This window comes from Carassius auratus, chromosome 30 (assembly GCF_003368295.1).
Source record: "Carassius auratus strain Wakin chromosome 30, ASM336829v1, whole genome shotgun sequence".
In the NCBI taxonomy this organism is placed as follows: Eukaryota; Metazoa; Chordata; class Actinopteri; order Cypriniformes; family Cyprinidae; genus Carassius; species Carassius auratus.
In genome coordinates, this window is record NC_039272.1 from 14540128 (window position 1) to 14563272 (window position 23145).

The window sequence follows — 23145 nt, forward strand, 5'->3', positions numbered from 1 at the left end:
ATTACATTTGTTAGTTATTTATTAGCGTTAAGTTTAATTATTTTTGTTCTTACAATGCATTTTATCAGATAAATCCACAATTGTATTGCATATGGTTCAGTTGATTTTTTTTTTTTTTTTTTTTTTTGGTTTGCTTGCGTCATAATTTTGTGTAAATAAACCACGCCATTTCTTAGGGGAAAAGCAACTTCATTCAGAAAATAGTCAAGAGATTCATTTAGTGATGGAACCTCGTCAAACTATTTTCTAATTACTAGGCTACTTCCGCACGTTAAAGTTTAATAAATAGTTAGCATTCACCTTTTGGTCAGAGTCGTTTGTAAAGTCTATTATTGCGCGTTTATATGTTCAGTATACATGGGTATTGTCCAAGCGCGACCCTGTCGTTCCTGAGGTTGGAGTTTTTGTCAGGTTGGATCAGTTCATCGCGGCGTGTGTCGCGGTATGACTCCAGGGAGAGACGCTGGGTCTCCGTGCAGGAGGATCCTCGGGACCAGAGGCCGCTGGAGCTGTGGTGGAGGCGCGGACGGCCCTCTGTACAGATACAACCCTGGTCCCGGGTCGAGGTTAGACACCAAACTTTGAGGGTAAAAATAGGGTGATGGGAACATTCTTTGTAGAGCTGAGTAATTTCCTGCTTCCGCGAGGAGCTCAAGTCCAACTGCTGTCTGCCTTTTCCACTTCGTCCTGTTTGAAACAAACAGCCTCATTAATTTGCAATATAATGTTCATGTTTTCTTTATATATAAATGTTCTTCTTAAATGACTGAAATTGTTGGAAATGATATCGGAGTCTAGAATGCGTTCTATTATGATAGCTGGTGTTAAAAATGCATATTTTTCTTTATAATCTTGTCCATAACTAACATGCCGGAAGCCATTTTGTTGTCATGTGACACTAAACCATAAAACAAAGACGACCTCTTTAGGTGTTAGCCTATCAATGTCTTTAGGTGTATCCTAAATTTTTTGGCTTTTATTTTTTTTATTTTTCTCTTCTCATAATTTGACATTTTGAAAAAAAGGAACTATTTGCTCAGATCAAATAAAATAACCCTAATTTTTTTTTTTTTTTTTTATTCAATGTGCAAGGTGAATTTATAGTAGGGCAGGGCAGTCTACTTTTTTTCTGGAAACAAAGTGGTATGAAAGTGGTACAACATGAATAAAATTACAAATATTTGCTTCTCCCAACATCACCTTAATGAAGTCAGAGCTATAAATATTTAAATAATAATAATAAACTACAATTTGGCGCTTCATGGTAAGTTTTTGTCCGTCGAGGATGAATCCGTGTAATATCCTGTAGAACACTCATCCGTCAAATTGTCACTCAGCAAAGAGCCATTTCAAATAAATAATTAATCATTTTTGGCAATTGTTTAATTACTACCCGGTAGCTAAATTATTGATACAAGATGCGGTAATTTATTATTTATGATTAAATGTGTTGGAGTCGTGGTGTGCGTGGTTGTATAGGCTATTTGCACAACTTTTTTCTGTTGTGGTTTAATTTTTTGACAGCATGAAAGAAAAAACACAACCAATTATTTTACACAATACTACTGATATTATAATAGGCTATTTCTGAAAAATAAAACCTGTAAATTTAAAACGCCTTTAAAAGTGGTTCGGCTCGCATAATAGCTGCTAGTCAGTTGCATCTTTGACAGTGCAGAAGTAGGCTATATGTTTGTATTCACCTGCGGTTTTGGTACCATGTTTTGACCTGTGTGTCGGTGAGGTTGAGGGACGCTGCCAGCTCCATCCTGTCCTGCACGCTGAGGTACTTCTGACGCTCGAAGCTGCGCTCGAGCTGCGCGAGCTGGTGATCAGTGAACGCAGTGCGCGCTTTCCGTGGCTTCTTCAGCCGGGAGCTGGGGCTGTCTCTACTGCTGGAGATTTCGCGATCAGCTTCGTCTTTCACTGAAAATGGCATGCACATATTTATACCATAAGCATTTGTCATTTTGATAGAATTGCCATTTCTTACATACTAGAGCTCATTCATGTTTGATATTTTACCTTTCCCATTAGTAAATTCAGTTATTTCCATTATTTAAAACGCCCGTGGTTTAGACATGCGTTTAAACAGCACTGAACACTTGTTTATATTAATGTTGTCATTTTGCATTAAATTATTTTAAAAACAGCTCAACTGAGCTGCAATGAGAACTGAAGATTCTCAAAAGCGACTTGTCGTTATGTTACTATGATCATCAGATGGAACAATTCAGAGCCAAAATTAGGCCATTTATTGCTAGTTAGGTGTGAGCATAATCGTGAGCAAACATGCTCTCTCAGTTGATTGAACCTGTATCAGGATATTTGATTTTGGTTTGAAACCATTGTACATTTTGGCTAAAATGACCTCCGAAACAGGGATTAAATTTTATTTAGATACCATGTGTTTCGATTGCAAATACATTTAACGATTCATTACATTGCTCTGCGTTGTAGAAAGGAATAGAAAGAAAACGAAAATATTATCTTTGTTTTATTTATTTATTTTTTTAACTTATTTTGTGATCTATTAGAAAAGCCACCGTTTTCGGACGTATTTCTTATTTTAGATCTCGATTTGAAACATTAAAAAATACATTTACATATTTATCTTGATCAGTAAGTTTTACTTAATTTCGTATGAATGTAAAACTGCAAAACAGTGTGTGACCATATATCAATTTGAACTTAATTTAAGAATACAATTTTAAACTAATATAATAATAATAATAATAATTTAACAGTTTAAATCTTTTGAGTATATATTTTGCTTTATAAAAACAAAAAAAACAAAAAAAAAAACAGTCTTAGTGTGTCTCACCCCTGTATTCACTGTCAGAGGACGAATTGCTGTGAAGTTTGTCCATGCAGTCTTCATTATCTTGTGCTGACTGTCCCGTGCTAGAATAAGGAGCACAGGCAGCCAGGGGTTTGCAGTCCGCTAGTATGTCTCTGATCAAGAACGAGGACGTGACTGTTCGCGGCTGCTGGGATATTTGTAAAGGAGAGTCCAGTCCGAGGGCGCGAGCGTGTCTTTGCACCGCGTCTTCCACCGAGGTCCGTCTCGGGGAGGGAGGCGACGAACAGCCGCTGTCTAGATCCGACCGCGGGCTCAACTCCGCTGGAGACCTGCACTCCCCCTTTGACATACACGGGCTGGTCGGTCTGTGAGAAAGTATAGACTCGATCCCAAAGCTCGACACGTTTGATACCTCCATCGCAAGACAAATCGATATCAAATGTGCATCTGTCCTTTCAGACTCTGATTTTGGTGATACAGCGAAAATTGGTAGGTTTACAACGGTAAATTTAGATTATAATTCTGGCCATTTAAAGTCCGCTAAACTCCTTTAGATCTTGTCCCAGAAAAAAAGTCCTATATTTTTAAGTTGTTTTTACCAGATCCTTCTTCTGTCGTTGACTGCAGGTCAATTTTGTTGAATTTGTTGTCGTACAGTCCCTCAAAAGCAAATCCGTGAGGTGCACCGGTCAGTTTCAGCACCAAGGACAGGTACAACTACACAAGAACGGCACTCATTATAACTCTGTTCATCAGCTTGGAAACTTATCTGGCTTTATAGAGACACAACTACAACCATACTAAGCCCCAACTATTCTGACCTAAACTCGATGTTGATGTGTAAAGTTCTAGTCCAGGTCTGCAAGGACTAAACCTTTGTAACGGAGTATAAACACAGGCAGTGATCTCCACGACCTGAAAATGACACCCTCAAGGAAACAGCCAATACTGGAGGAGGAACAAGCTTTTAAAGGTGTCCATTCCGCGTTTGTCCCGAGCGCCACGTCGTTATTGGTTAAAGGGTGTTTTTTGGGGGGTGATGATCACGTATGTGTTGTGGGAGGGAGAGAAAGATAGTCAACCCTCCCTCTTTTCTTCTAAATAAATCGCAGGTACATAATACGTGACATGTGGATCCTGCACAAGGTGCTAGAGTTTACATTCACCACTTTATCAACGTTTCCTTTTTCAAACCAACATCTTAACCAGGGTTTTTAAACGTGCACAGACCCTAAGACCCTCACTCGAACTCTCAGATATCTCAACGACCAATATAAAATGACATAGCCTATTTTCATTTAAAACACTTCGTTTTTATTCAATTAAAAAAATATATGTAGTTGTGTAGACACATTAATGCTAATAAAAAAAAAGAAAAAAAAGAACAAATTACATAAAAAAAAATTATTGAGAGATTAATACTTGAAGAAGATTCCTGATTCACAGAGGCGCTGAGATGTAATAATTTTAGCTCTGTTAATCCACCGTGTAAGTGCCTTGACCCAGAATCCCTCTCCTGCTTGCAGACTCTGAGTGGTGGGCGCTCATGGCTTTCTTCCGGGCTTCAGGATCTCGAAAGGTGTCCAGAGCTGGTCCCACCTTCAGAATACAAAACAGAGTATCTCATAAATCTTACACTGACTTTCAGCAGACTGGGATGCTGTCTGGGTAGGAAGAGATATAAGTGTACGTTTGGTTATTTTTATATATATATATATATATATATATATATATATATAATAAATGAAATATAAAATGTAGGAAAAAGAGCATATAATCTCATCCGATCTGATAAATCGTCCTAGAGTATAAAAAAAAGATTTAGGCTTATTGCAGCTCAACACCAAAAACAAAAAGATGTGAATGACAGAGGAAAGTAACATGGATGGCACTGCTGGAACATGGAAGACTTTGTTTTCATACACTAAAGTGCAGTCAGAATAGTCGAACATTAAAAAACATATCCCTGTAAAAGGCAGCAGAGACGCTTTGCCCATATTTTACTTCTGTAGCATCTAAGCTGGTACGTAAAAATGTATACTGACAGCTATTAAATAATAGAACTTGTTGAAACAGCACATTTATAATTTCAACAATGCTCAAAACAGGCAGATAAGAAAAATATGAAAATCTATATTTTATTTGTTTACCATGTTTATGGCATGCTCATGAACAGCAAAAACATGCTGAAACTTTACCGGTGTGTCACATCATGTTTTAAATATATATATTTATTTGTTTATCTTTTTTCTTTTTCTATTTTAAAAAACTCTGTTGCCTCTCTCAAACACTTTTGACACCTCCAAACCTTTTTGAATTAATAGGAGGAACACACGTCTCAAGAAAGGTGGAATGAAAGAGATGTAAAGGAAGGTGACAATACAAACAAACAAACAACAGGAATGAAGAAAATGAGTGTAGAATGAAGAAGAGAGTCAAGGATGCAAATGTCGAACCTGGTGCTATCGGGACAGCTACCTGACAGGCTGTAATGAGCAGAGGTAAATCTTTTATAAGGTTAACGCTCCTCTCTCTCTCCATCAGCTGTCATACAAGAGAGAATTTAACGCAGGCGTGCAACCAAAATAACACTCTCCCTCCCTCATTAGAGCCGACTGAGGGTGGACGACAGGACAGGCAGCCACGGGGTGTGTGTGTGTGTGGTTGGGGAGGGGGTTGTAATTTGCAGAGGAAATTCAGACAGAGAAGAAAAATAGGATGGTGGAGGAGTGCATGGAAAGAGTTAAAAGGAAAAAAATAGCAGTATGGGATATCATTGTGTGTGAGAGATATATTCATGTTTAACCATGTGCATGTGTCATGCAAATACATATATCTCCATGTTGTTGTGTTTTAATATGATGGCTTAAAAACTGTACAGATTTGTTCCAATTTGATGTTTTACAACAGATGTCATTTTCATTAACCAATAATAGAACAACATTCCTTTGGCCAGCAAAACTCTTCTGAGTAATTTTTCAAATTTCAGACAGAATGGATCATGGTGTCACGTTGTGTTTGTTGTTGTGTGCAAGGAACAGTGACTCACACTAGAATTAGCTGATATCTTGTTGATATAAAACTTCCTCAACTGGGTTTCAAATCATTTTTTTTAAATGATTTAATATTTTTGATGCATTTGTGACAATTCTTACTCACCGTTCGGAGCCCTGTGTATATGAATACTGTGGCTAGTGCATATGTATTGTGGTGTTCCATCAGTGCTTGTAAAGGTGTGTTTGGATGTGTATAAGGGCCATCATTAGCTCAGCAGGAGTCTGATTCCCTCATAATTGGAAGCATTGGGGATTGTCAATAGAAAATTTTCATGCCCCGCCGACAGGTAGAGCTGTCAGGCTGGTAGTTAGCTTGTCAACGCAAAAGACCAATAAAAACAAAGCACTTTTGATTTACTTGGTGGTTAAGGCTAGCAGAGGGACCAAAACTGAAGGGGTTAGTGTACATGTGAACAATCGTAAGGGCTTGAGGCATATACTGTTATTTCAACGTAGATTTTTCAGCAAGGCATCCTCATACTTCATACTGTCACAACTCACACACACTCTCTCGCTCTCTCTCTCTCTTTCTCTCTCTCATGCATGTACACACACACACACACAGTACACTGATCCTGTCTATCCTTCCAGTGGGAGTCAACTAAACCACTGAATGAAAAAACAATATAACATAAAATGCATATACCAAAATTTTAATTATGTATTATTTAAAAAACAAGTATTAAAATTAGGTGTGGAAGAAAAATTGCTTTGTGACTACAGAGTGAAAATGAAATAGTAGGCACTAGGGGAATAGTTACCTGCTGGAATCGAGGCATTTTCCACATGGATGGGGGCTCGGGTAAGGGGCGACTCTTGCGGAGCATGGTTGTTCGTGTATCCTGTATACGTCCAAGCTGAGCCTGTGAAGGATTCAGTGGACACTTACAACATAATCACTCTTCTTATAGAAGCAGAGGTTGATATTAAAGTCATACTGTGATATCTTCAACAGACCTTCTTATGGCGATGGGCCTGCAGGATTTTGTCCTTGACCTGCTGCTCTTCCAGCCATTTTTGAGCATACTTATACTCCATGAGCTCTGAGATTGGGGTGGATGGTCTAAAATGGAACAAAACAGTTCTCCAAATCTAAATATTAATAATTCTGTGATTTACACTTCCTTTGGAAGATAAAAGCATAATCAGATTAGACAATAAAAGGATTGTTCACAAAAATGAAATTCTGTCATCATTTAACTTTATTACTTCTTTGGAACAGAAAATATGACATTTTGAGGGGTTTTTTTCACATAGGAAGTCAGTGGTAACCAAACTGTTTGGTTTCCAGCATTCTTTAAAATATATTTTGTGTTCTGCAGAAGAAAGAAAATCATGCATGACACGAGCTCATGGAACGACACAAGGGTAAGTAAAAAAAACATCACAAAATTTTCACTTTTGGGTGAACTATCCCTTTAATGTTTCAAAGAATATAAAAAAATTCAGATTTCTGCAAGTGTATTTTTTATTTTGCCACAATCAGTGTTTGGCATTGACAGTCGCATTTAATAACATTTGTGACTCTCAAACACAACTCATTACATGCAGTATTCCATTCGCTACTGTATGAACGAATAATCGATGTGACACTCCTTTTCTGTTGTCCCGGTAGCCATAAATATCATCTGTAACTAATGACAGTGAGGAAACTATGTATCAAAGATGGCGATGTTCATAACACTTGTATCGTAATAGTTGTATATTTGTGACCCTGGACCACAAAATCAGTCTTTAGTGTCAATTTTTCTAAATTGAGATTTATACAAAATCTGAAAGCTGAATAAATAAGCTTTTCACTGATGTATGGTTTATTAGAATCAGACAATATTTGGCCGAGATACAACTATTTGAAAATCTGGAATCTGAGTGTGCAAAAAAAAAATCGAAATACTGAGAAAGTTGCCTTCAAAGTTGTCCAAATGAATTGTTAGCAATGCATATTACTATTCCAAAATTAAGTTTTGATATATTGAACTTAGGAAATGTTCACAATTTCTTCCCGGAACATGATCTTTATTTAATATCCTAATGATTTTTGGCATAAAAGAAAAATCAATCATTTTGACCCATACAATGTTTTTTGTGCTATTGCTAAAAATATAACCCAGCGACTTAAGACTGGTTTTGTGGTCCAGGGTCACATTTTATCTGGGTGTTGTGATCAATGGCTCAACATCCTAATGAGTTAAAGCAGGCAGCTAAGGGAGCCTCCCAATCCAATCATCCTAACACTGGATGAGGTTCTGGGTAGTGCAATGGAATGCCGAGCACTCCTTGTCACTGCCGTTTGATCTGGAACTGCCAGGTGTAAAGTTGTGAAAACAAACATCCTTATATCTCAAATAGATATCTCCAGATATATATCTCTTGTGTGCATGTGTGTGCTATATTTATTGCGTGTGTATGGGGATGTTGACATTTTGTGCAAGGATCCTAGCACACCCTCATTAGGGCTGACCATGGCATTGGCAAACACCATTTGATTGATAGAGTGCAGGGCCAAACAAGTCCCTGTGGACCCCTCATCTTACCTCTCATTGCTTCAGACCTCCTTCCTCCTGACTGGCTCTTGAAACACACTCTCACCTAGCACTTCTCACACTGGATGTATCAACATCAAGTGTGTGTGTGTGTGTGTGTATGCGAAAGAGAGAAAGTCTGGACACAAAGCTGTGTTTTCAGTTAAATAATTCAGCTCCATTTCAACAGTATCAAGGCCCAAGAGGACGAGAACAAAAAAGAAAGCAGGCAGAAGGCAGAAGCAAGGAGTGAAGGGAGCTTGTGGCGCTGCGGACCGCTGTAATAATCTTACCTGTGTGCTCTCAGCAGAGTGCTCGTGTCATATCTCAGTGGGCACAGAGCTCAAAGATGAGTGCTCTCTCCCTTCCTTCTCCTTCTTTCTCTCAGTTTCTTATAGATATACAATTCTGTACCTCTATCACTTTCCTGCTCTTGCCTTTTGCCTCATCCAGAAAAACAAAACACCCAAATCACTTTCTACGCTGATCAACACCCACCCAACTCTGATTCCCACATGAGAATGGCGTACAGATCTGTAAATACGTAGGTTTTCATAGACCCATTCACAGATCTGCTGCCTCAATATATCCAGGCGAGTCAAAGCAACTAGATATTTTCCAGTTTATGGATTCAATTATACTGGGTTTGTGAATTCCTAGCATGTATTGCAGCAATAATTAATTATGTTGTTATTGTTGTAAGATTATTGTTTTGCTGTTTTTTTTTTTTGTTATGTGTGTCAAATTTTGAAGTCTTATTGTATTTCTAAATGCACATTTGCTAAACAATAAATCTTTGGTTGCCTCAATTAATTTATTGGCATGACATTTTGCATTTAGTAAATGAACAAATGCAAAATGACAAAAAGTAGTCTGACTTAAGACAATAGTTGAGAGAATCAAAAGATTTGTATACATCAATTTGTGTAACAATTCCTTTTTTTTACAGTACAGAACTGATTACTAGCTCATGAATATTAACTACAGAAATCCTACATAGCCAGAAGTCCTAAATGATTTTCTGAAAGGCTGGTAAGTAGGTGCTGGCCATATTCGGATTTATTCAATCTAATACCACTACAATCAATTGACAGATGCTTCTTCAGTTGCTTATTTGCATGGCTGGCTAGTGGCTATAATTTGCAGCCAAGCAAAACTAAATTCTTAAAATCTAATGTTTACAAAAAAAATCCCCCAAATGTATTATTATTAATTTAAGAAATGTTATTGTTAAATATCCTAAATACAATGGTGTATAATCCCTGCAGTGCTACTGAATATGTTTAGGAAAAGTTTTATTGACATTTTCTTACAGACAAAGCTTTGTGGCAGACTATAAAATTCTTCCTGTGTTTTGGAATGTTCTGATTCACTGTCTATATCTGACGTGAGGGTGTGTTATGTGTGGGTGGGAGATGTAAACAGACAGTGGGAAAGAAACAAAGCCGAGGCAGAGCGAGGAATCATTAAAATGCATATCAGTATGTAGAGACGGTTTCCTCCTCTTTATAAAATACATTAGTGAGTTATTAATAGGAATATGAGTATTCTCGTTTTCTTTGAAAGACTAAATTATTGTTTACACTAAAAATAATGTTTTGCTTCCTTCCGATTTCCCACAGCTTTAATTGAGATTAGACTGAGACTATAATGGTGAACACACACTCACTTGTTAGTAATTCCAAATGAAGCATCTGGTGGTATGCGAGCTGGGGCCGACCTGCGAAACCCCTCTCTGGTTAGCGGCTGGCGCCGAATGTCGTGGGTGGCACGGTACTGGTGCAGCTCTTTAGCAGTAACCAAACCTGACTTGACCCCTTCTCGGTTAAGGGCGATAAAATCCCTCTCAGCCTCCCTGTTTCTGGTAGACATAGTGTGAGTGTGCCAGCTGGAGATAGCTAAAAAATGAAAGAGAGAGAAATCACAGCAGAAATATACTATGAAATCGATAAAGACTTAATTCAATGCACACAATTCCTTTGAGGAGAAGGATTACAGGGCACTATAAGATTTTTCTAATCAGTATTTACTTCTTGTTTTTCCTTAAAAATATCAAAAGAAAACCGATTTACTTGAGAAGCAAAATTTCAGAAGATATTACAAAGACTCGCTTTCAGATGATATGTCTGAAACAGAATGCAATTAAATGTATGTGTAAAACAAGAAAACAATTTGCCAACAGGGTTAGAAAAACTTAATTCAGGAAATATTCTCTGAAATCATTTTGCTATAAAAGTACGTTTATCTTAGATTTCACATTTTTCTTGCAATGTGGCAGCTTTGGACTCTGAGGGTGCAATACACACTGATTTTATAGGTCTAAATAAGTCACCATTTGTTATACAAATAGACTTCTGGAGACTTCTTGGACAAATAACACTCTATAGACAAACATCACTATATAATAATAATGTTAAATTAAATTTTTTTTTTTTTTTTTTTGCAAATAAATGACATATATTTGCACCTTGTTCTGAATGCTTAACTTAGAAATATTAGCAGTATTCAAACTATTAGATAAAGCCATAGACAGATCAGCAGTTTGAAGCAGAGATGGCTTTGGTGACTGGCAGCTTTCCATTATGCCACCAGGTAAATAAAAGTAGACATGGGCATGGGCTCCAGCAAGGCTCTGGCTGACATGTTCAAAACCAAGTAGAGATCAATTTTGGGTGTTTTTGGCAATAATAGTTACATAAGGATTTGTGATGAGTAAGCTTAGATAAGCATGACAGGGTAAGCACAGCCTAGAACTGCATCATAGGTTATGGGACTGTATAAGGCCTTGACACTTGCAGTCACTGCCTGTCATCCGTTGGAAGTGTATAATTAAAGTGTGAGACGGGGAGCCAGTGCAGAAGCCAGGCACAGTTTAGTATGCTAACAGGAGCGCACTGACAGCACAGGCTAAGTGCCTGAGGGGACACTTACTCAAGAAAACGCACTGTGACATCATCCTGTGACAAGAGTTGAGGGGGAACGGGAGCGGTGTCTCATAAACAAAAGGCTTTGAGTTAGTGTAGATGGAGCTTTATAATGACTGAATCATAATGATGGGGTTTCAAATGTAAAGTCAACAGTGGTACAGTTTTAAATGCAAATATAGTGTCAATTTTACTAAATAGTTTTGCCACTTACCCTCTGGCACTCCTCCATCCCGAACTGTGGTCGCTGTCCCAAAAACAAAGTCAGGTCCCGGATAGGACAAACCTCTTGACTTGGTCTTTCCAAGAGCTGGCTATAGAGAAAACACAATACTGAGATTAAAAACACGAGGACACTATTTCATTAAATATTTGTATTCATTCATTTTTTTTAAATACATTTAAATAAGAAAAATCTTCCCCCAGGCTTTACCTCTGAACAGTAAAAATATGTAAAAATATGTAAGTTTTCCCCACTTGTGCAATATGAAAAAAATCTAAATATAAATGAAAAATTCATTTTTTATTTTAAGTACATTTTAATAATTATTTAAGAAATATAGAAATATTTATTTAAAAAAATAATAATTAAGTTATTGTTTTTATACAAATATTTATCTCATTTTCTCTCCAAAGGCCGTTTTATGTCTGTTTTCTGACAGAACAATAGCTCGTTTTTCAAAACCTTTTTTTCTGAACCTGTAAACTGTCAATCAAACTGTCAATCGTCCTCAATTACATCACCACAATAAAGCCGCTGTTAAACTGAAGCATTTAACGGCGCAAGACAATGCATGCATCGCGATGTCAAAGTTTTACGGACCTCTAGAGTGGCGGCTGATTTCTTGATTGACAGGCAGTTTTCCGACCTACACCTTCAAACCCTGGCACACAAAAGCATCTGATTGTGTCTATTAATAAAATCATAATTATGCACAAACTTATTACCATAAAAAAATGCCGCAAAAGAAGCCCAGAAGTGGTGTCTGGCTGCACAGTAAAACAAATTCCCATTGAACGTTGATGTGAGTGATCTTGATGGCTGATTTCTTCAGTCAGGACTCAAGTCTGAATCACTAGCACAATGTAGTCCAGTCAGTTCATGTAGAGTATGATTTATGTCTCCAGAGTCATAACTAAGATGATTGACATCTAAAGAGTTGAAAAATCCTACCATTTGTGTGTAGGGGGGTTGTTTTGGAGGGGGTATTTACCCCCTATCAACATCTACTCAAAGAAAAGCTCTCATGGGGCAAAAGAAAAGCCCACTATTTTTCTCTGAGCTCTGTTAAACAGCTCAAAGCCTTGTTTTAAGAGCAGCTTAGCTGCGAAAAGGTGGAAAATTGAGAATCAAACCACGGCAAAGGTGACAACCGGATGTATCAAAAGTGATCTGTGGAATATGGTGCCTGAGCATTCCAGAAGCACAAATCTTTGATCTTTGATGGAACATGAGGGAGGTGTGCTCATGTGTCAGTCACAGAGTTACATTCATGTCGGCGGTTCTCCTTACGCTGCCGTATGCGATTTTTGGAGGGAGAAAAGAATCAATGCAGTGAGCCTGTCGTCATCTCTGGAGATCTCTGTGTGTTTGCTGTGCTCTGAAGACTTAATTCTTGGTTAAAAACCCTCAATCCTTCATTATTCTGAGCTTCGAATAGTCTACATGGAAAAATGGATTTGAAAGATATTTGTCACTGGACCCCCACCAATCATGCTGGGTAAGTAAAGCCCTCCAAAAACCAAACTCGACTGCCAAACGAATTCCTAAGCACGGCCAAACTGAGATAACCTAAATCTTTCTTGGCCTTTTTAACTCACAGACACCCAACCTCTAGTTAACATGTCTGCTGAAACGTATCAAACGCTTCTTAAAAGTGCCAATCTTTTGAGCAAGTGCCACCAGGCTTCTCGGCCAGCCCTTTAATCCCCTTCGCAATTTTAATCTGCAGATTGTTTTGAGGAGATCACTTAGAGATGCCTGACAGAACGTGTTGACCGCTGGCGTAAAACGGCTAATCAGACCCCTCAAAACATTATTGGGCCTTTCATTCGCAATAAAAGGGCTGAAAGAGAAGAGGACAACAGAAAAGGCAAGTCGGGCGAAGGATTATGTTAAGCAAAAGCTCCTTTTATATTGTCATTTACTGGTGATCTGTCTCTATATTGTGTTTTCATTAACCAGGCATGGACCTGCTGAATGAGCCAGGGGCCGGTATGAGAATAGGGCCGCTTCAGGAGAGGCTACACGAGGGTCAGCAGGAGGAGATTATTCGCACAGGCTAAAAGAGACCGAGAACTGGGACATAATCACCTCTTACTAAGGAGACCCCTTCAGTCTATTCAGGTCCCCGTGCTTTAATTTCACCATCCTTTTGTGTTCTCTTGCTCATGTGTGCTTTTAGGATTTCGCTTGAGCTGCTGAGATTAGCTCAGCACTGACCCTGTGAGTCCATCACTGCACTTTTCAGTCCCATCGCCAGTCCTGTTTGAACACTTGCACAAGTTTTTTTTTCTCTTATGTTGCGAATACCATGTGGTATTTGTCTTTTTTTTCCTTGATCTCACCCAGACATCATTCCCGACAGTCTTGCTACTAGATTTACACACATTTCGGAGAGAAAGCTTCTGGATAAAACTGGTCTGCTCCTCCTTTCCAAGACCTAGTAGGCTTATTCGTTCCCTGTGGAACTGGTTTAATCTTATCAGGCAGCGGCATGGAGAGCTGTGAGCCAGGCCTGATCATCTCATCTCATCAGCGCTGACAGACAGCTTCGCTGTGAGTTTCTCCGTCAGACTTACAAATAAAAGTGCCCATGATGATGATTAGAGGATAATGGCAGTAATGCTCACCAAACTGTCTCCACTAATTATTGTCCCGCTCTTCCAACTCAGTTCAGCGCCATCTGGTGCCTGATTCCAGGACAGCAGGCACATTGGCTTAAAATTAATCTCTTCATCTCAACTAAACTAGATAGAGGGAATGAATGGCGGAGAGAAAGTGGAAGTGGGGAAGCACAAAAAAGAATCTGTATCTTTGTCACAGTGTGATCTGATACACTTCATGGAGAGAGAATTCAAATATAATTACTGTTATCAAGAAACAGAGATGAAAACATGCTCTATACTCATCATTTCAAACGTCACTGCTGTATGCACTAGAAGGCAATCCAGAAAATGCCAACATGTTTAAGTCAGCTAAAAAATACATTTATTAATAAGGATTAGGTCAAAAATGCTGAGAGGAGAGAATGTGGAATCATAACCCTAACTTTCTCATCAGATCACAGCTTTGCTCTTCGCTAGCTAAATCTGTCAACTCTAAATTAATATCAGCCTACTTCTATAAAATCCCCAGAATGTCAATGCGCGCATATGTGCAATGCAAACATACACGCAGATTCATCTCATTGCCTCTATAGTCTGCCTGGTTATTAAGATGCTAACTCTCTTTATGTGTGGCAAATCCTGAAGCTTTGGGTATAATTGATGAGGCATTTCCATAAAGAGGGTCAGCTAATTGGGAGCATGTGTCTGGGCAAGCTTGTGCTACCCTTCGTCAATGCAGATGAGCGTTATCCTACTGCTTTAGATGTATGTATGTGTGAGTGTGTTTAATAAAAATGGTCTACAACCTGGATCACAAACTGTGTTTACACCATGTTAATAAATGGTAGAGAAAGTAGACATGTTCAAAGGTGCAAGCTGTTTTTAACATTATACCTTTTTGACAATAACATTACTTTTTTCCCTATGTATTAATTAATTAATTACAAGCAAAATGCACCATGGTTCAAAAGTTAGCCATCAGTTTTTTTTTTAAAGAAATTAATACCTTTATTCAGCATGGATGCATTAAATTAACTTAAAAAACTTTAATAATGTTAAAAAGATTTTTTTTTTTTTTAAATGCAGTCATTTTCAACTTTTTATTCATTAAAGAATCATGCAGGAAATGTATCCCGGTTTCCACAAAAAATGTGTTCTCAACATGTTTCTTGAGCACCAAATCTGCATACTGAAAATTCAGCTTAGCCATGACAGAAATAAAATACTATTATAATTTTTTATTTTAAATTGCAATTATATTTCTCAGCTGATAGTGGCCCCTCAGACTACATAAATACTGAACACAGCCAATAATTATATATGTGTTTCCATTCTCTTAATCCATAAATGAACACATACAGGCCTTGTTATGACAGACTTCATACCAAAGGTCTCATTAACATTTATCTTTTATGCAAGCAGTTTACAGTTATGTATTGGATTCATGCTTATGTATCGGTCTCTCTGTGCTCGTGTCCACAGCAGTCCCAGCTGGATCCCATTAATAATAAGGCCCTGTGTTGCTACAGAGACTGTGTGGAAGCTAAAGCACCTTGCAGAAGTGGTAGCAAGGCATGGGCCTAACTGTAGATGAAAACTGAGGTGAGTGAAGGTCAAGGTCTGGGCCAGTGCTTTTGCAATTCAAATAAATTCCAGAGGCCAATTAAAGTCACCATGCAACTGTATGAAATTTTAGCTTCCTTTGCCAAATCTTCAACTCTGATATTGCTTTTTAAAGCACCCAGAGTAGGGCTGTGTGATATTGAAGAAAAATGTGATATGCGATAACTCATTAAATAATGCGAAATTCAAAATGTGATACAATAATGCTTAAAGTGCCACATGCTCAGATGAAACGGTTTTACTCAGATGTTGCCGAGTCAGTTCTGAGAACTATCTCGTGTAATATACATATGGTTATTTGTATGCATGTATGTATGTGTGCATCCTGTAAAACCACAACAAATTCCTTGTGTTTGTGAACACTTAAGTGGTGAATAAACCTCATTCTGATTCTAATTTTAATATAGCTAGCATACATGTTTCACTTTTTTTGAGAAGAAAGCACCCCTTCACCAACTTCTGAAAGTAAACGGTAGTGTTTTACTCTAGCATTGCATTAAAAATGTCATCGTAACATTAGTGTAATCCTTTTAACATGTTTAGGAACTGAATATTAAAAAGGAAAAATACAACATAGTATTTACTTTAAGAATTCAATATGTACAGATTCTTATTTAAGCTGCAAAAGTTATTTAGGTAAGAGCAGTGAGTGATTTTCTCTGTCTTTTGTTCATGGCCCTAAATATTGCGAGCCGTGACGATATGCATATTGCAATATGTACATTGCAATATTTCGGTAATTTCGATATATTGCACAGCCCTAACCCAGAGCTTTCAAAAGGTATATATTTTTTTATTTCCACGTACTAAAATTGAATTCAGGCAAAAACAGCTTTAGGCCAGACCACATATACATAATAAATTTGCGCTGGAGGCAAGTATCGGCTACAGTAGAGATTTGCTTAAGAATGAGCCGCAGATTGCTGTGTGTCTAACATTAGCTACACAGGCGAATGGTAATGAGTGGGAAGAGGGGACTGTGAATGAGGCCCAGCCAGCCTGCTGCACAGCAGGGCTCTCTCAGACACCAGAGAACAACAAAAGCCACAAATCTGCTCCCCTGATCTCTAATTTACTGGTCATCAGGGAATACAGGCATGAAAACAGGATTTATTGGCCATGCCTCATCAAAAAGGAATTAACAAGAGGAGAGGAAAGGAGAGGAGTGGCCTTTTTGTACTTTTCCTACTATAAACTTTTTGGTCAGAAACTGAGAAAACGCACGTTGAGTGCTTGCTTCAAGATGCAGACTAATTCATCTCCTTTTCACTTTGAGGCCCATTAGCACATTACTAAGATATATGTCCCTTTTCCCCATGGGACAGCCATGCATCAGCCCTACATAAGCAGAGAAAACTTCAGCAATGATGAACTGCTGCGTAGGCCGACAAGAGACGCACACGCTCAGCACAAGGGACTTGCTGCAGTTGGCCTATTTCTTAATGAATATGAGCCTTTTACGGGTCTCCCTTTACATTCCATGCAAGCAAAGACAGACTCTGCTGACTGAAGGGGGTTGAATGTTCGAACCTACAGCTCTCCAAACTAGACACCCGATAGGGAAGAAATAGAGCAACATCAGGCAACGCCACAAGAACAAAAGCTAAATCCTCACAGATGACTCTGTCATTGTTCCAGCGCATTGCCAAAACCTGTAGCTATGACTGCTCACAATGAAAAAGAATGAGAAATCCTTGATCTCGTGGGACTATGGGAACATGCACCCAGTTCATTATCATAGTCATTTAAATACAGTAATCCTATTTTCTGCATCAGTCAAAAGGGGCATATCAAATAACCCTAGAGAACATAAGAAAGAAAGGAGGGGCGAGAGCAAGCAAAGGTCTAACGGAGGCATCTTATCCCACCAGGGATGGACAGGATGATTGGATGAGTGTGAAAAGAGAGAAAGGCCATGGGAGAGAAGGAAAAGGAGAAACATTGAGGATTGTGCAGGTTCATTTCATTATACCTTCTGCTCCAATGGAAGACTTGATGAAGTTGAAATGAAGCAGAATTAGATGAAAGATACGCCGGAAGTACTTAGTTAGAGATTCAAGACTTGCGCTGGGTTTCACAAAGAGGGTTAACATGAGAAGGCAGAGAAAAAAATGTGATCTGCACCAAACACTGTTCTTCAAATCTCAGTAAAATAAAAGTTCTTTGTTGCAATCTGCAGTTCTAAGAAGAACCCTTAACATCTACACTGCACTAAAAGATCTTTGTAGTAGAAAAACTAAGAAAAAATTATTCACCGAAAGTTCTCTTATGGCATCATTGTGAAAAACACCCTTTTGGAACCTTTACACTTTGATGCTTTTAACATGCACAATTCCTTTATTTAAACATTCAGAAGATATAAAAATTTGTTGATTACAAAAACATATTAATTGGAACATTGAATCCCATGGAGACAATGTAATCTTTTTCACATTTGTTGTTGTTTGAACAAATGAATAAAAAAAATGTTTAAAGTTTAATATTCAATACAGATATTTAACGAAAAGGTGATAATTCACCGACCATTAACAGTCTTCCGAGCATAACTTAATGTGTTTACAAGAAAGTATGAACTTTTAAACGGACTAAACCAGGGTTGGTTGCAAATTCTGGGCGTGTAAAAAAAAACTCTTGATTTAGCCTATGCTTTAGCTTCTTAATAATAGTGTTACGTGACTTGAACGATGTGTGTGAGAGATAAAGCAGACGTGTGAAATGTGTCGTCCTGCTGTGGTATTCCAGGAGCAGAACTGAGAAACACTGGACTAGAGCACACGTCACATTTATTCACAGACTAACTCTGCCATCTAGTGCTCATTTTAGTTATGACGTTGTTATTTTGTTGCGCTATTCCAAACAAAATTGTGAAAATTTCACCATTTGTTTGTGTAACACAGCAAGAATTAATACATTAAGACTCGTTGTTCGTTTGTTTATTATATATGCGAGAATAAAGCTTTCATAAATGGTGCTATGCAGATAAATACGTTTACAAAGTTAACGTGCCTAGTACTAATCAAAGCCTTCACTGATATCAGTCCTGACCTTAATTAATAGAGGACGGTGCAACATGGACTCTCTCACCACACCAACACGAGGACTTTCCATTTCTGACTCCTTGAATCCCTACTGTAAAATAAAAATATTATATATGATTAACGTTATACGATATGATGATTTGAAAAAGTTAAAAGAACAATTACTACATGTCGATTACACACTGTCGAAAACAGTATCGTTAAATAATTAACGTTAACTACCAACTGACATTAAAAATATATATATTGTAGAGTTGCTGTTTTTTTTTTAAAGATGATTTCCAACCTGTAGGGCGAGATGACAGCTTGAAAATCACGGTTTCCGGATGCTTTTTGTGGATAAACAAATCTCGGTGAATCTTGATGTGGTAACTGCCTTTCAAAAGCACTAAATACACGAATATGTTTCAGTTATTTCACAGTCCGTGCTAAACCTTCGGTTGTCTTGCGTTGTCATGGAGATGGGACGCTTCCGTGAGCACGAGTATGGCGATGTTATTATTGAAGCTTAGGTTTCTTTTGAAATGTATTCATTTAATACTTAAAGTTATAGTGAGATACACTGTATTTAAAAAATCAAATGTACATTTCAAGTCACCTATTTAGTTTTCACGTGACGTCACACCCTTATAGGAACGCCCACCTGAAGGGCAAACCGAAAAAAGCATGGCTCTTACCTTACTAATTTTGTATCCCCAACAAGGTGAAAGAACTACACTTAAAAATTTTGCATAATATATATCCCACTAACATCTAGATTTAGTAATGTTAATTTTCATTTTAATTTCTGTAAAAGCAGTACTGAGTCAATTGATCATCCTTTCTTTAATTGCTCCCTTGTTAAACAGAATTGTCAAAACTCCTTGTTTCAAAACTAAAATTAGATATTGATTTTGTATTGAGAGATGTAGCCTACTTTGTTATTTTTCTCATTGTAATCATAAAATAGAATATATTGGAAAGATACTTATTTTATTGGCAAAATATTTTATTCAGAAATGTAAATTTACAGTATTTTTTTTTTTTTTTTTTTTTTTTTTTATTAATTAAGGGCAAACCGAAGCTTTTCTCCACTGACCGCCAGTTTTTTATTATTTTGATAGGTTATCTAAATATGGGCGGCTGTGAAACAGATGGAAAACTGACAGGCTGGTCATGCAGTTCTATGTACGTTTTGTTTTGTTTTGCTCTCACGTGCCTGAAAAGCTATGCATTCGTTGTGTGAACAGCATATAGACAGTAAAAGAACAGGAGCTATGGTCCTGACATTTTATCCTACCAGGGTTTACTGCGCATGCGCACACCAATATTGCGTCCTTTTTCTCAAGCTAAACAACATTTAATGTATCTGCATTACTGCAAGGGTAGGTTTAGGCCTAGGATAGGTGTAGACTTTAATAAAACACAATCTAATAGATAATCGTACACCGGTCGTGTTCGTCACTCCAGCACGATAGAGGGAAGCATTGTACAACAGATGCAAAGACTGAGAGACGAGCTGCAACAGAAGAGAAAGAGCCCATAGACTAATAACATAAAACTCTAGCTGGAGATGAGACAGCAGCAACTGTAGGACACCCACTGATCTATATAAGGGGCCCAACACTGCATGTTTTCCATGTCTCCATAATCAAACACATCTGATTCAGATCATCAGCTCATTAGTCGAGACTCCAAAACCTGAAATGAGTGTGTCCTTCAGCTCCATTGCATGTAAAAAGTATAACTGAACCTCTAATTTCTAGTGTAAAGCGACCTCTGCTGGTAGAAATCTTAACACTGACAAGCACATTTTCTAAAATCTGACGCGTCATCATTTACGTGATTTACGACTGACTAAATTCCCACAGTCAGATGACCAAATATAGCCCATCTGGTCCTATAGGGTCTTTAAGAAGTTAGGCCTACCACATCCTTAATCATCTCTAAAATCGGTTTACATTTATAGCAAAAGCTCAATCTTTATAAGCAATGTAAAGGGTTCCCACTTATTTTAATAAAAGAGAAAATGTATAACAAGACATTCAAGTTTAATCAGAGACAGAGTTGTCGCTGTATCTGTAAGTAATATTCGTGCGTGCAGGACCCGGCGGCTGCAGTCTTTGCTCGAGCTGCAGCTTCCTCAGCATCAGCATCTCCATCGACTCGCATCTTCTGGGGAACTAGAGTACCGTGACGTGCGAATATATCGGCTTGAAGGTAACACGAACATTGTCCTTTAACTAGGCTTTATCGTAGTCCACATTTGCATGTGTTTTCAAAGGCCAAAGCGTTTGTTTCAGTAGGCTATGAGAAATATGGACATTCAGTGAGCTGCACTATCCTTGAACAGATATGGGATGGGTTGGTCTGCGGTATGCGGTAATTTAGTGCCCGACGGAATTTGTTTGGCTACTTGTAAACCCCCGTTTTGAATAGAGCTAGTCTATTTGAAATGTTTGTTTGTGAGATGTCTGATACTGAGGTATCAGGCGGTCACCGATAAAATACATAATGACCTTCACAGGTTCTATATTTAACGTCTCGGTGCTCATGCTTGTGTTTGTGTATAGGCCTACGTCCAACATGTTTCAATTTTTTTTCTACAGCTGTTTAAAGAAGGAAACTTGATCTCTATACAGAAGAAGCAATGAAGTCTAATCCCTCACTAGCAGCTTGTTTTTTGATATGTAAGTAACATGTCCTTTAACATTTTAACTGTAAAGAGAAAATAAAGGAATGAATGCAATAACTGCAGGTGAAAGGACAATTTTTCTTCCCAAGATTACTTCAAATAACATTAATGCAGAAAGTTCCTAAATTTTACCTACAATGAATATTATTAAAAAACTTTTTGACACACTTCAGGGGGGATTTCTATTTAAGGAAATTCCAAATTTTTTTTCATTTCAAGTCAGCAAGGAGTGAAAATTCACCCTATTTTTCTTAATGTTATTGATCTTATATATTATTATTACTTTTTTTTGTACTTCATTATTTCAATTTATAATAGCATAACTTAATCTTTATATGGTCCTAAATTTACCTGTTATCCACTTTTTGAGAAAATAACTTAAACTGTCATAAATGTTTAATGCTTTGGGGTACAGACTTAAATTTGGTCTCTTGGCAGATTATTGCTGAAGTGAAAACATTTAAAAAGTTAAACAAAAATTTATAGTTAATTTCAAGCATTATTATGAAATAATGTATTATGAAAAAAAATTACAAAATACTATTTTGAAATTGAATCTAAAAGATTTATTTCCAACACGTTTTGTTCTAACAACAGCAAGAGAGTCAAAGCCATAAATCTAAACAAGTTGATTTTCAAATTTGAGCCTGATATCTCAACATTTCAGTAAGATTTTGTTTGGGCGCAATACCAAACGTTTACACTAGATACATTTCATTCCCCAAATTCAGTTCCAATGTGGCCATTTTTGATCGAGAACAATACAAGCAGGACTTTTTTTTTTTTTTTTTTTTAAATCATGCCCATCATTTTTGGTGTGTTTGTTCACATAGCAAGTGCCAAAACCTTTACCAAGAAAAAAATAATTAAAACTAAAACAAAAGTTTTTATTTTTTATTTTAAATGACCGAACAACAGAAGAGTGTTAAAGCATGTTGTCATATCAAGTGTCAAAATTCATTCAAAAGTACTATTATGCAGTATTGTCGTCATGCTTTTATTTTCTTAAGCATGGAAACACACAAATAACACTATAGCTAAGAACAACCAATGTACACTGCAGCAGGAAGTAGAGACAGCTGATCTAAACATCACAAGGTTAGAATTACAGTACTGGGCACGAATCAAGTCCAGTTCCCCTTCCTTACACCTGCTTCTTAAAAATAATTTCCATTTATTCTATTCTAATTAGTCTTTTTAAAAGCATGTAAAAACTTTGATGTCAGCTGTTCTGAGTTGTAGTCATAACACTACTTCATGTCTGATTATATTAAAAATGCTTCTATAATAGGCTACATATCAGAAATATATGTAGAGAGGCACATCATTATTCTATAAAAACAACAAAATGCTCATCTTATTCCTGAAAATATTTATTGCTCCATAAGCATTGGCAAATCCCAAAATCATATTTCATATTTTAAAGTGCTTGTGCTTTTCTCCCAGTAGCATGTCTGTCGAGTATGGTGGGTGGGATCACTGCAACAGATCCTTACCAGAAACCCAGCTTCTTGGATTTTAACTCTTGGTTCTGGAACACCCCTCGAGGGCCACAGATGTACTCCTGCATTACTTACATTGAGAAGAACCTCCGGGTTGACTGTGAATTCCCAGAGACCCACAAGATCCCTGGGCCATTCTGCGAGTTCAAACAGGATGGGCGACTCATGGGATCC

The 23145-nt window shown here is 37.5% G+C and overlaps 2 protein-coding genes across 3 annotated transcripts; both read right to left on the reverse strand.

The window, feature by feature from the left end:
• Positions 1 to 104: 104 nt before the first annotated feature.
• Positions 105 to 4043, reverse strand: barhl1a (BarH-like homeobox 1a). Its single transcript, XM_026211578.1, has 3 exons — positions 2825 to 4043; positions 1704 to 1926; positions 105 to 687 (listed from the first exon to the last, which is right to left on the reverse strand). The coding sequence occupies exons 1-3, from the start codon at positions 3219 to 3221 to the stop codon at positions 423 to 425; spliced, it is 885 nt and encodes a 294-aa protein (XP_026067363.1). The 5' UTR covers positions 3222 to 4043; the 3' UTR covers positions 105 to 422.
• Positions 4044 to 4150: 107 nt separating this feature from the next.
• cfap77 (cilia and flagella associated protein 77) lies at positions 4151 to 19264 on the reverse strand. 2 transcript variants are annotated; one of them, XM_026211580.1, is made up of 7 exons: positions 19082 to 19264; positions 18803 to 18883; positions 11520 to 11619; positions 10051 to 10279; positions 6817 to 6922; positions 6621 to 6722; positions 4151 to 4402 (listed from the first exon to the last, which is right to left on the reverse strand). In XM_026211580.1, the coding sequence occupies exons 2-7, from the start codon at positions 18863 to 18865 to the stop codon at positions 4280 to 4282; spliced, it is 723 nt and encodes a 240-aa protein (XP_026067365.1). In that variant the 5' UTR covers positions 18866 to 18883; positions 19082 to 19264; the 3' UTR covers positions 4151 to 4279. The 2 variants fall into 2 exon arrangements, with proteins under 2 accessions (XP_026067365.1, XP_026067364.1); XM_026211579.1 differs by having other exon boundaries at positions 4153 to 4402; positions 18803 to 18886.
• Positions 19265 to 23145: the final 3881 nt, after the last annotated feature.

Bases quoted from the DNA above. Each gene is read 5' to 3' on its own strand.
- barhl1a (XM_026211578.1), bottom strand. From the start codon at position 3,221: ATGGAGGTATCAAACGTGTCGAGCTTTGGGATCGAGTCTATACTTTCT. The intron at 1,927-2,824 runs GTGAGACACACT...TGCCATTTTCAG, and splicing joins CTCTGACAGTGAATACAGGG to TGAAAGACGAAGCTGATCGC. The intron at 688-1,703 runs GTGAATACAAAC...TGTTTCAAACAG, and splicing joins ACATGGTACCAAAACCGCAG to GACGAAGTGGAAAAGGCAGA.
- cfap77 (XM_026211580.1), bottom strand. From the start codon at position 18,865: ATGGAAAGTCCTCGTGTTGGTGTGGTGAGAGAGTCCATGTTGCACCGT. The intron at 11,620-18,802 runs GTCAGGACTGAT...TTTTCTCTATAG, and splicing joins ACCGTCCTCTATTAATTAAG to CCAGCTCTTGGAAAGACCAA. The intron at 10,280-11,519 runs GTAAGTGGCAAA...TTCATTTTTTAG, and splicing joins GGATGGAGGAGTGCCAGAGG to CTATCTCCAGCTGGCACACT.